The 13771-nt window shown below is 41.6% G+C and overlaps 1 protein-coding gene across 1 annotated transcript in view; it reads right to left on the reverse strand.

The window, feature by feature from the left end:
• Positions 1 to 13771, reverse strand: part of plxdc2b (plexin domain containing 2b) — a 109339-nt gene that overhangs the window by 51789 nt on the left and 43779 nt on the right. Inside the window, exon 3 of the mRNA XM_037693940.1 lies at positions 2874 to 3020. Coding sequence (XP_037549868.1) covers positions 2874 to 3020 — 147 coding nt within the window. The remainder of the gene's footprint in view (positions 1 to 2873; positions 3021 to 13771) is intronic.

The raw sequence follows: 13771 nt of genomic DNA on the forward strand, positions 1-13771 counted from the left end.
TATATATGTATATTGAAAGCGCCCAGGGGGCATTTTGGGGATGAGATGTGCTGCCCAGAGACACCACAAGGTGTGCAGTAACTGGGGATCGAACCTGGGACTTTAGGGTCCCAGGCTGGCTGCCCTGCCGCTACACCATCTCAGCCCCCATTATATAAATAAAGGTGTTTGAAACCCTTCCCACAATCTTTCAATATTCTGAACAATGTTTCTAAACTCTAAACACTCTAAAAGAGCACAGCATGTCATGATTTCAGCTCTGCCTCCGGCTGCACTCAGCCAGCTGCAAGCGGTCTTGGCCACGCCCACTTCTCCGCTCTGCACAGAGAGCAGCAGATCAGCTGCAGGAGGAAGCTTATCCTGCAGTATGGCCTGCACAGAGGTGCAGGAGGTGCAAAATGATTTATAATAATTCATTTCAAATAAAAATGCATGCCGAGCCAACTGTGTGTCATGTCCAATCTTACTTTGAAAAACTGTGATAGCGCGAGTCCACGATAAACGAACCACCAAGTAGCGAGGGAGTACTATCCTCCACACTAAAAGATCCTAAATATGGCTTTAAATAAATTAAATGTGTGACCACATTCCTGCATTTTATTTATATTTTGTTTTCTGTTTTCTCTGGCAGAACTGGGCAGTCACAAATGCATATTTAAAGACATTTTCTTGCATGTTACGTTCAAAGTTTATGCATCTATCATATTTTCTGTACACTACACCACAGTCTCAGCCAGGCAAGGGTATAGAGATAGACAGTTCACAGTAAAAATTGCATCTATGTGGTCATGCACCAGTAATCCTGGGGTAAACCACCCAGAAGCGCTCAGACGGTGCAGCTAATCTAGTGCCTAACTTCTCTGGCTCTCTGTGATGGAGCTGACCTCTGTGGCTGGCTTTTGACCTCATCAGCCATTTCTTTTTCTATCTTTTATCGCGGCCAAAGTCAGAGCAGGCAGTAAAGCTGGAAGCGAGCGAGCTCTCTTGAGCTTTAAGGTTTTTCTCGCGACTTTAACGATCACCACAGTAAACTATTTCTTTAAAATATTAGTCCTCTGACACCGAGCCACGGATCATTTCAGCACAGATGGTTTTCTCCTCAGTTATTCAGCTGAGACTTCCCCCGTGTCCTTTTGGACTCCACAATCATTTGGCTGACCATTAAATTGGGAAATTCACTTACTGATTTGTCAAACTGAGCCAAAGTCAGAGAAACGTCCCAAATTGTTTCTACGCGGCCTTTAAGCCAAGACTTTCTGAAGCTTGCATTGTTCAATCCATCATGAGAGGTGGAGGAGCAGAATGAACAATGTGGGACTCTTTCTTTCTCCTCACCAGCTATTGTTCACTCAGGATACTGGTTTTTTGCCTTGATGCTTTGTTTCTCTGCTCTGCTGCTGCTGCCTTGTGTGACTTCATCTGTATGCAGCTCACATGGGTCACCTGCCGGCTCTGACATGGAGGGAGGGGAGCTTTAAACGTTGCTGCAGAGATTTTAAATCTGCACGAAGAATACATCGATCTCTAACCTTTTAATCAGATAGCTTACAGAGACAGGAAGGCTCTTCAGTTATTAAGTTTTTGTATTTTTATTAACCACCTTGCTCAACTTCTGTTATTTAAATGTGCTGTAGAAAAAAATGGACACAGACTTAAAATTTGACCAAAATAAACAACATTACAGAAGTCCCTTGCTACTTCGCCGTTCGACTTCTGCGGACTCGATCTATCGCGGTTTGTCCATAATATTGGACCAAAAATATACAAGACACACAAATGTGGACTGTACAGTAATATCACTGTACTCGTGGTTGGGAAAAGCTAATGACAAAATTTTTTTTTAGGATAGGCGCCGCCATTTTGTAGTTTTCCTTCAATCGCCAATCCAAAAGAATTACATTACCCACAAGGCAACAGTGCACTTCCCAGAACTCAACAATGCTTTTTGCCGATATGGAAGGAAAGTTTTGATCCGATCTGAACCTGACTAAAACGTTCAGTCTTTATTCATAGTGACTTTGGCGCTCAGTGACTGCAGAGAGCCGTACAGAACCCGACCAGAACCAGACCAGAACTACTTTCAGCCTCATCAGTCAATCTGAGTGCTGTTGGCCAGCCCAGGAAGCTTCTCGAGCGGGGAGCGTTTTTCTCCCGAGCTCACCCGGATTTTTTTCCATCGGATTTCTCTGGATTATTTGGACTCGATCGGGACCATTGTGTGATTTTGTTCTGGCTGTCTGAAGGTCCGGCTCTCTCTAAAAGCGTCTTGGTGCTCAACGGCTGCAGAGAGCTGATCAAAACTGGACCAGAACCGGACCAAGGCTGGTGAATCACCATATAAAATTTTGCAGTACTGTACAGTACATACAGTATACTGTACGCATGTTGTTAAAATGACGTAGGTTTAAGAGTTTAAAACGATGCAAGAGTGTGGGAAGGGTTTATAAAGCCTTTATATATATATATATATATATATATATATATATACTAAAATAAATATAATGTCGCTACTTCATGAAATTTCACTTATTGTGGGCGGATAGGAACTGAACGCCCGCAATAATCGAGGGACTACTGTATAAATATATATTATGACAGAAAACTTTAAAACTTATTTTAAACAGATAAAGAGAGTAGTTTATTTATTTATTAACCTTTATTTCACCAGGCAAATTACTCCATGTTTAAAAATTTCTCATTGTGGCTCACTTTGCAAAGGTCATGTGTGCACGTACAATTAAATGAAGCTTCAATCTGAAGCATCAGAAAGTAGAAAATGCTGTTACAAGATACATGATTGGAAAATGTTTTCAGTTGATGGGTTTGTCTAAATTGTGATGATTTCCTGAATGTCGTTGTGGTGTTTGACTTACCGCAGCCTGTCTGTGTGTGTTGGACAGAATCCCATGGATCTTCACTTTGTCCTTCTCCATCTGCTCGATATTTACCCACAAGTCTTTGCTCATAGGGTCTGAGGGGCCGTATGTTCTTGATGTGTAGTAGTTGTGGTCCGTGTCCTCCTAAAGAACAACAAAAGACGAGTTTACATAATGGGATGAATGAAAAGATGAACAGAAAGTCGATATATTTCAAATTCTGCTCCAAAGCAAATGATCGTTATTAATTAGATTTTAAGACAATGCAGCCAATTACATTACTCAGTATGTTCTCCGCTCTTCTGTAAACTTTCTTAAGTTCAATCAGCACACGTATTAGTTTAATGTCTGCTAAGCAAGTTAGAAGAAGCCAACCAACTTCCTGTTTCCTTCAAAGGCTGGAACTAGACTTCAAAGTCAGGTTAACCATTTATAACGGGAACATTTATGGACTTTTGTAAAACCAAGGAGCAGGAGTCTGTAGACTTTTATTGTTTTCTGTGCAGAATTAGGAAGAATGCTTGCGTTATCTCTTTCCCTATGAGTCTAATAATACATTACAGATGTGTCTTTTATCTAAAACACTATTAAAGTTAATGTGCTGAACGAAGAGCTGGGAAGGGGTTTTACTTCCTCAGACGGCGATCTGACTAATAGGAAAACATGCAGCTCTGTGGTTACTTTGATGTATGGTTGGTAACTGTCGGAGCTACTTCACTTTGATTGTCAAAAGGCCAATACTTCTGTTTTCAGTTCATTTTGCTTCAAGGAATAATATTTTCTTTTTCGTGGAGATTTATAATGTGAAACCTCGCCTCAAAGTCCAGCCCTGAACATCAGACAAAGAGGGCTATTGTTGCAGATTAGGGGGCATCTTTGTGGAACTGAAAGTAGGAGAAATTTGGGAGTTCAATCGTGCTGGTGGTGTTACGACTGATTTATTTGAAGGGGTAATCTAGTATTGCCAGAAGCCTTTCATCGCAGCTCTCTGTGCAGATGATTTATGTCAAGAAGAAGAAAAAGTCCCTTCTGGCAACTTTGTTTAGCGCTTTGTTTCCAAAGAAAAAGGAGAAGCTGACACACATGCAGGGCAAGTTTAATGTAAAAAAAAAAAAAAACCACATTGTATATTTTAAACCCATATTAATTAACTTTAATTGCAAATATGCAAATATTTAAAATCACTAATATAGAGGCTGTCATGGGTGACGTTTTGTTAAATCTATTGATCAAAACTCGTTTCACTTGATCATAGAGCATGCAATGTCCAATTACTAATCTTAATGTTTCCCTTACAGTTGTGAGGAAAAATGGTGGCAGATCAGAGCATTTTAATTATTATAATAATATGCAATAAAAATAATTCCAGACTAATTGTCTGGCATTGAAAAACAAAAGGCAGGCAATAATATTTGTAATATTTTTATACTGTATTTTTCGGCCTATAAGTCTTGTTTTTTTTGCATAATTACATGACCTGCGACTTATAGGCCGAAGCAACATATTTATGGATTTTTCCCATATTTATAAACCAATTTTTGGCTGAGATATGACCGTTTTCATTCATTCTGATTGAAAACAATTCAACAGTACAATTTTCAGCCACTAGATGGCAGCAGAGTAGTAGCAGTAAGGCAAGCCGTTGTATCATGTAATAGTTAAACGTGGCTATAATGACAAATTCAAAAAAGTTCAATACAAAAACAACTGGACTTTATTTATTATACTTAATACTTTATTTTTTGTCTTGAACTTTTTTTAATTTACCATGTCCTGGATGACTCAGAATCTTCATCAGCTATTAATGACACAATCAACTTGCCATAACCCTCCACCTTCGTTCTGCTCGCTGCTTGGATCAAGTCAAACCAGCTGCACCGTCCCAGCGAACAGCAGCTAATTTGACCACTAAAGTGCATTTATTAAGTAAAAGTTCAACTGAGACACACCTTTGATATAATTTTGAGCAAACAGATAATTGTTTTTAGGTGTTTATCTTGTTAAATTTCGAAGAAATGCAGATGATTTGACCGTCAAAGTGCATTCATTAAGCAAAAGGTAGACTGAGACACACCTTTACTATAATTTAGAGCAAACAAATAATGGTTTTCAAGTGTTAATCTTGTTAAATTCTTGTTAAAGTCCTCCTGTGCACCCTCCCGTGGCAGCCATTTGGCAGCCCATTGATTTTTGCCACAATATCAGCCCACATTTCCAGGTTCAGCCCACATTTTCGAGTTGTCAGCAGTGACGCGTAGCAAACGTGACGCGTCAGCAGTGACGCATGATAGATGCGACGTATACGGCGAAGCGATATATTTATGGATTTGTCCACTTTATTAGACACATTTGGGTTGATGCAACTTATAGGGCGGTGCGACAGGTATGGCGAAAAATACGGTAATATTTGTCCTGAACATCCATCCATCCATTATCTTTTACCCGCTTCTTCTATTTTGGGTCACGGGGGTCGCCGGTGCCCATGTCCGACAATCACTGTGCGAGAGGCGGGGTACACCCTGGACAGGTCGCAAGTCCATCACAGGGTCACATACAGACAAACAACCATTCACTCTCTCACTCACACCTAGGGACAATTTAGAGTTACTAATCAGTCTAACATGCATGTTTTGGGTCTGTGGGAGGAAACCGGAGTACCTGGAGAAAACCCACGCATGCACAAAGAGAACATGCAAACTCCACCCAGAAAGACCCCCAGACCAGGATTTGAACCGAGGACCTGCAGAGAGAGGCAGCAGCTCTACCAGTTGCGCCATCGTGCTGCCCCTGAAACATAATGAAATTATTAAATTAAAGGCTATTAGAAGCTAAAAGATAGATGTTCATGCTGCACAATTTCAAGCTTTAAGTGAGTAAATACGGATTAAAGAATTGTTGTAAATAAACTTGTTTTAAATTTTGAACTGATTTTAGTGAATCTTTTAAAATTGTGTTTCAAAACTATCAATAAAGTTGGATTTTTATTATTGCATACACATCCTATAAAGCATTTTGTGTGCACTTTTTAATCTACATTTATAGCTACGCCTACATCTTGTCTGGTAAACGTTTGCCAGAAACATTTTATTTTCACACAACTCAGTGCAGACAAATGCAGAGGTAAAGATTCTGCACGGAAACGCTCAAAGGGAGACTCAGACGCCTCTGCTCTACTAGAATAATTAATCAAAGCATCGTGAACCGATATACTAACATTTAGTAAAGAAAACAGAAACTGAATGTGCACAAACAGGATCCCCTTTTCTTTCTCTGTAGTTTTTACTTGAGCTGTCAACAGCATCAATATTGATGAGACCTGAATGTTGAGCAAACATGCAGTATTTTCACTTGTGAATGGTTCTACTACAGAAGAGACCTTGAATAAAAATATTTAAAGCTTAACCCTATTGAAGTTTGGCCAGTTTCCTCCCAAAGTCTGATGATAAAGCTTTTTCAAACTGTCTTGATAGTTGGAGCTGGGATTTGCTTGTTTTCTTTTGTGTGATAGAAGAAAAGCTAGCTGAAAACTGTAATCCCTCAGCTGTCATTTGAATTAATGAATCAGTATTTTAGTATTAAGAAGCTTCTTCTACCTAAAACAGCACTTTGCACACTGACATTGTCGTAAACGGTGAAAAATGCATTAAGCTGTTGCCATCACTCATGTTTGCAGCTCATCTTCAGCTGATAATGCCCGTCATCCATTATGTCTCGCTGGGATCGGACTCCTTACAGCATCTTGGTGGGACTGGTGGTGAAACATTAACATACCGGTCCAGAACAATTTACATTTTCTTTGTCAGTAGAACAGAAATAGAAGTACAGTAGCCCCTCGTTTATCGCTAGGGATCTGTACCCTGAAAACCCGCAAAGTAGGAATAGAAATACAAGTTGTAAGTAGTAATTTATTTTACTATATGTGTATATATATATATAAAGGTATTTTAAACCCTTCCCACACTCTTGCAATAGTTTAAACAATGTTTCTAAACTCTAAACGCTCCAAAAGAGCACATAATGTCATGATTTCAGCTCTCTGCCTCCTCTGCTCTTTGCCACCTTCTCTTGTCCACGCCCACTTCTCCGTTCTGCATGCTGAACATCTGATCAGCTGTTCAGCTGCGGCAGGAAGCTTATCCTGCAGTGTGGACTGCACAAAGGTGCAGCAGGTGCTAAATAATAATAACAAAAGAGATTTAATTTAAATAAAAATTCCATGCCGATCGTGCATCCATCAATCAGCCAATTGTGTGTCATGTCCAATCGTATTTTAAAAACCGCCATAGAGCGAGTCTGCGATAAAAGAACCGCAAAGTCGAAAAGGACTACTGTATATGTCTTAAAAAATATAATTGCTAGCTATTGATTTAAATCTTTAGCTCTGGAAAATATACAATAACTGTAAATAAACATGAAAATTAAGTTAAATGAAGAAGAAGACAAATTTCCCATAAAAGCTTCTATTTTTCGAATGAATAAATGATGATAAGCTCTGTTTCAAAAGAAAGGAAATAAATTCAGTATGAAATCGAAGGTCAATCCAGGAATCATGTATAATTTAAACATACTCTTCTCTGTAGTTGTGCAGCTTATATCCATCCATTTTCTATACCAGCTTCTTCAGTCCGAGTCAGGAGGAGCTGGTGTCCATGCCCAGCAGTCACTGGATGAGAGGTGGGACAGGTCTTAAGTCCATCACAGAGACACACTCTCACCCACACCTGGGGGCAATTTACCTATTAAGCAAGTTATCAATTAACCTAACATGCATGATTTTTGTTTGTTGGAGGAAACCGAAGTACTCGGAGAAAACCTGGAAGTACAAGGGAAGAACGTACAAAATACACCCATAAAGACAGACCAGGAAGCAAACCTGCAACCTTCTTGCTAAGCTTGCTGACAGCTCTAACTACTGTGCTGCCATGCCGCATATAATAAACTAAATACAGTAGCCCCTCGCTGCTTCGAGGTTCAACATTCGCGGACTCGCGGGAGGTGGGGGGGTGGGGGGTGCATGGGTGGCGTGCTGGGGCGTCTCCGGGCCTATGGTGCGGAGCTCTTGATGTGAGAGCCCTCCTCAGCTGTGGCTCCCTGCTGCTCTGCCCCTTGGGCTGGGGCCGGCCTGTGGTCGCTGTCAGGTAGATGGTGCATGCAGTCGGCCCGACAGAGATTCTGTCGGGCTATCTGTGTGTGCCTGTTGGTTGCTCAGGTTGGGTTTTTGGTGGTCCCCCCTCTCTTGGATCAATTTGGGCCCCACGTTTGGTGTGGGGCCCACTCCCCCCGGTCGTGCCCCCCTTTGGCGGGGGACCCCCTTGCCGCCGGTGCATTGATGGCTCTCTGTGTCTGGGCTGGGTGGTGGGTGCACGTCGGTCCGCCCTGGTTGCTGCCTGGCGGGGCCTGGGTGCCCTGGCTCTGTCGGGGCTCTGCTGGGGGGTGGTATGACCTCGGGGCTTGGGGCTCGGTGTCCATGGCCGGATCTACCTGGGGAGGGGGCATGGGTCGCCGGCCGGACCTGTGGGCTCGTCGCTGCAGCTTCCTGGAGGCTCTGCATTGTGGTGGCTGGGGTCACCCGGTTCTTTCCTCTGCTCCTCTCTGGGGGGGTGCGGTTCTCCCTGTTGGGAGACTCTTGGGGCTCCGGGCCTGTGGGCCGCTGTGTGTCTGTGGCTCCGGTCCTCCCTATGTTGCCATTGTGTCCTGGGGGGGCGGGTCTGTGGGCCCCCGCGTCCACTATTGGGCATTCTTTTGGAGAAATCTGGTGGTGGCGGGCGTGCTTGCGCGGGTGTTTGGATTCAGGTGCTTTGACAGATGCACGCTAGGTTGGGTAGTGGTGGAAGCTAGATGATTCCTTGTGCGATGTCGAATGTTTTAATGGTGATATTGTGGGTGGCATTGTGCTGTGCATGTTGTTTTGTCGTGGTGGTCTCTCGTCTTATCTATTTCTCTTTTATTATTTATTTATTCTTCTTTCTTCTCTTTCTTTAAAACAAATAAATAAATAAATAAATAAATTTGAGTGATGATGATAAGTTCATTGAAACACTTCACAATGTTTCTACACTAAAACTGAGCTAAAAAAAAAATAAAAAAAATAAAAAAAATAAAAAAGACAGACCAGGAAGCAAACCTGCAACCTTCTTGCTAAGCTTGCTGACAGCTCTAACTACTGTTGCTGCCATGCCGCATAAAATAAACTAAATACAGTAGTCCCTCGCTGCTTCAAGGTTCAACATTCGCGGACTCGCTCTTTCGTCATTTTTTAAAGTAAGACTGAACAAGAAGGAAAAATAAAAGTATACGACACGATTGTCAACTTTAATATTATTCAAGTGATTGGGACAGTATGGGATAATGTACATTAAAAAGTTAACAAAAAAATAAAATACTTCGGACAGGTGCCGCCATTTTGCAGATTTCTCTCAATAAGTCTATATTGCCACTTGGACTACGTTTCCCAGAAGCCAACAGTGCCCCACCCAGAAGCCCAGTTGCCTTCTGCTGAAATAATACTAGAGGGAAAGTTCTGATCTGATCCGAAATGTTTGGTCCTTTAAAGTGACTTCAGCACCCAGTGGATTCAGAAAACCACACGGAACCAGACTAGAACCGGAACAGAACCGGACTCCCAGACCCACCGGTGAAACCGAGAGCTGGTAGCCGGCCCACGAGGACTTCTGGGTGGGGACGCACAGCCGTAGGTCTGGCTTCTCTCTGGAGCCCACCAGGACTCTTTTTCATCCAGATTTGGACTCAATTTAGTCCCGTGCTGGCCATCCGAAGGTGCCCCCCCCCACCCCATCAAAAATGCACTTCAGCGCTCAAGGCCTGCACAGAACTGGACCAGAATTGGAACAGAACTGGACCTCCACACCCATCGGTGAACCTGAGAGCTGGTAGCCGGCCCACAAGGACTTCCAAGTGGGGACGCGCAGCCGTAGGTCCGGCTTCTCTCTGGAGCCCACCGCCACTACCCTGAGCCAGTGAGTCAACCAGAACTGGCAGGGAAGGTCTGCCGAAACAGAACCAAGCTGTCCGGAACCGAGCCGCTGTTGTTCTGCTGAGCTGGTAAGTAAAATTTAGTAGCTACATATAAGTATGTTGTTAAAATGACGTAGGTTTAAGAGTTTAGAACATTGCAAGAGTGTGGGAAGGGTTTATAAATAATATAAACAAAAAATATATTTCCCAACACTTTAGTCTACGGGAATCTCTCAGCAAACTGACACACTACAAACAAATGAATGCAGGTTTTAAATATGAAACACAACTGTACTGCAGTGATTCAAAGCATGTTAAACAGGAGGCGGCATCATGATATAAAGACCCAAACATCCAACTAAATTGTGCTTAGCGCCGTTATAGTCACCCTGAATGCATTGAGACAGACTGTAGTTCAGTTTCAGTGTGAACATGACAGTGAACGTGATAAATCTCTTTTCACGTGAACACAGGAAGGCTGCATTTTTTTTAAATTTTATTGTGAAGAAAAGGCAGTTTTAATCAATCAGCAGCTCTGAGCATCTTATGACAACGTCCTCTAACGTTTGTCTGTAAATCTGTTGCTTTGTCAGGATGAATTGAGTGTGTAACGCTGCCCAGACTGTAAATGTCCACTCAGGAAGATACATCATACCGACTTACTAAAATCAATCTGTCTGGGAGTCAGGGTTTCATTTTTATGTCTGCTTGGTATTCAGACTGGGAAGCAAAAATGCTCCATTTTGATCTCGACAACAAATGAATGCAAACATCCCGTGTGTTGCTGGTTAATCTACCAGACACGTTTACTTTTACATCCTGCTAAAAAAGGAACAATTTTAAGTTTTTTTTTTCTCCTCACATATCTACTGGTACTGAGTTGTGCCAAAACAGCCATAAAATTAATAAGGCTAGGATTTACTGATGACAGCTGTCGATCTGATGTATCTGAACTCATCTATCCTGCAGACAAAATGTGCAATCCGACATTTTTAAACCCCTGTGAAATTATATTTCTCTTGTGGCACTCCAGGTCACTTAAATACATGTATAACATTTATTAACTGTACTGTTATTACCACATATGCTTAGGTTGAACATAAACGCTGTATAGGAATGGTACCGTATTTTTCGGACTATAGGGCGCACGTAAAATCCTTTAATTTACTCAAAAATCAACAGTAAGCCTTACAATCCAGTGTGCCTTATGTATTAATTGACCTCAAACCTATTTTATGTGGTACACGGCGCTCAAACAAAAAACACAGGAAGTGTTCCTGTGGTGGTTTTGTTTTGCTTAATGCACCGTATAATCCAGTACACTTTATAGTCAGAAAAATAAGGTAATAAAAATTAAGTTTTCCCAAACCTTTGTAGTATGATACATAATATAACACCAGCGATGATTCTGATGTTGTTTGAATGATATAAAGTACTTTGTAAATTAAAATAACATAAAATCGATCTGTTTTTGTCCAAGTTGAAATGTTGTTGAATGTTTGTGTCCATTTGCATAAATCCAAGCTCTAAACATGGGAGTTTATTCAGCACAGAGGCTGGTCCTGTAACAAGCCAACATCATGGTGACTGGCACCACAAACTGGTTGAATCCTAATTTACTGAAAGTCAGATTCTACAAACAAGGACCAAAGTCCATGCTCATTAATCCAGGTATAAATCCAACAATGTTCAATCAGCTCATCTGGATGGTTTCTTTTGTTGCCGAGACGTTTTGCGCTTCATCCAAAGGACTTCTTCAGTCTGAGGAGCCCACCAAACCAAACTGAATCCCACAAACAGCTCACTCCCAGACTGAAAACCCTACAAATAAGGGTTTAACCATAACAAAATTGATCAAAACAATGGACAAATATGGATGGATATTTAATTTGTATGCTTTGCCGGTAGGTTTGCTGAATGTTTCAGTTATATACCTGTTTAACCTCATATTTGTAATATTTTTATGTTGTGAGTCAGATGTTTCCAACTTTCTAACTAAAATCAGGCCAAAATAATAATGATAATTCTGCTGCAGGTCACCACATCCATCCATCCATCCATCCATCATCTTTACTCACTTCTTCCTTTATGGGTCACAGGGGTCAGTAGTGTCCATGTCCAGCTATCACTGTGTGAGAGGCAGGGGACACCCTGGACAGGTCTCCAGTCCATCACAGTGACACACAGAGACAAAGACAAACAACCATTCACTCTTTCACTCACACCTAGGGACAATTTAGATTTACCAAAATGTTTTTTTTAATTTTATTTCTCCTAAGAGGCAGCAGAGCAACAACTTGTGGATTTAGTTCACCTTGATGCACTGGTATCAGCTTGATACAAGCATCCAGGTGCAGATGTTTCCTACAGTAGAGGATGTTTTGTTTCTTTCCTCAGTTGTTTTTTCAGGATGAAAAAGTTGATCCCTGAAGTCGTTCACTTCAGCTCGCTGAAACATCTCAGTGGAAGCAGTTTAAAGTGGCCCGAGTACACTCGTGCGTGGGTGAATGTTTACAGCTGGCGATCAAAGCTTCCAACTTCTTTGCGAGACATGAAGCTGTGAACCTGAGATGATTAGAAGCCACAGAGAAACCTAATGAGCTGTCTAAACCCGGGCGGCCACCGTCATTACGACTGAACTCCTCGGTGTGGAGCAGCAGACGAGACGCCACAACAAAGAGACCAGCTGATGCCTTTCATTCCCACAGACTCAAGCGCAGGTCAAACTCAGCTTTTAATCTCCTGCACGTCCACCAATCAACAGTGTTGGAGTCTGGGTTAATTTCCTGCTCTCGAGCCTCTGAGGTCAAATTGAATAAGATCCATGCCCACACAAAATATAGATGAACACCTGAGGGTTGAGATTTATTTTATATGAAATAATATGCCTTTAAGGTGCCATTCATCTTCTTATTCATTACTAAACAGCAGCCTTTTTGAGAAAATTCATATTTCGCCTTAAGGATGAGATCATACAGGGTATTTAGGAACGGCCCAGACAAATACTTGAATTAGAATATAAGAAGGAATGTTTGTAAAAAGAGCAAACTAATATTACTTATAGATATATCTGGATATTTTGAGCATTTTCTTTATCTAAAATATTCATAGTGACCAAAAATCTACAACAGATGAACAATATAAACTACAATACTAGAACTGCACCAGTGACTTTATGCAAGTCTTCAGTGTTTTCTTTAAAAATGGTTTTATTAAAAAAAAAAAAAAAAGTATAGTACTCCCTCATTTATCGCAGGGGATCTATACCCTGAAGCCCTGCGATAAGTGAAAAAACGCAAAGTAGGAATAGTAGTACAACTCGTTCTCATACGAGGCGTACACATTCTCCTCCCTCTCCTGTTCTCCTCCTGTTTTTTTTGCTCTCTGTGTATCAGAGCTCCTATTTTACACATCTAAAACGAAAACTACTATTATTGATCTGATCAACTGGACTTTCAACACAATCGACAAAATCTTTTCAACAAAGCAACAGGGTCCTGGAGAGCCCTCATGTCCTGCTGAGAATCTCAGGAGGACACTGAAGACATATACAATGGGATTTATGATAATAGGTTTCCTTATTTTTTGGAATTGGCTGGTTCTTGGTCTGTCAACATTCAAGAAGATAGCTGCAGCTAATATGGCCCTCGTCAGGCTGCCGGCTTGTGAAGGTTTGGTTCATGCTTTGAGGACTCAAAATCAGCTGATTTACAAGCTAAACCGTTAGATGGAAGTGATTTGTGAAAATCACAGGCCACCTGCGGTTTTGGGACTCGCCAGTTTGTTGGAAATGACCTTGGTGAGGCTCGTAAGCACGGACCAGTAGAATGCAGCCTAATCTGTCCATTTTGGATCTTGAAAGTTGAAAGAAGATCATCTCAAGACCACACTTGGCATTTCATGACCCACAAAGGGACCCT

The sequence above is a fragment of the Nematolebias whitei genome, chromosome 20 (assembly GCF_014905685.2).
Source record: "Nematolebias whitei isolate Nwh7 chromosome 20, NemWhi1, whole genome shotgun sequence".
NCBI classification, from domain to species: Eukaryota; Metazoa; Chordata; class Actinopteri; order Cyprinodontiformes; family Rivulidae; genus Nematolebias; species Nematolebias whitei.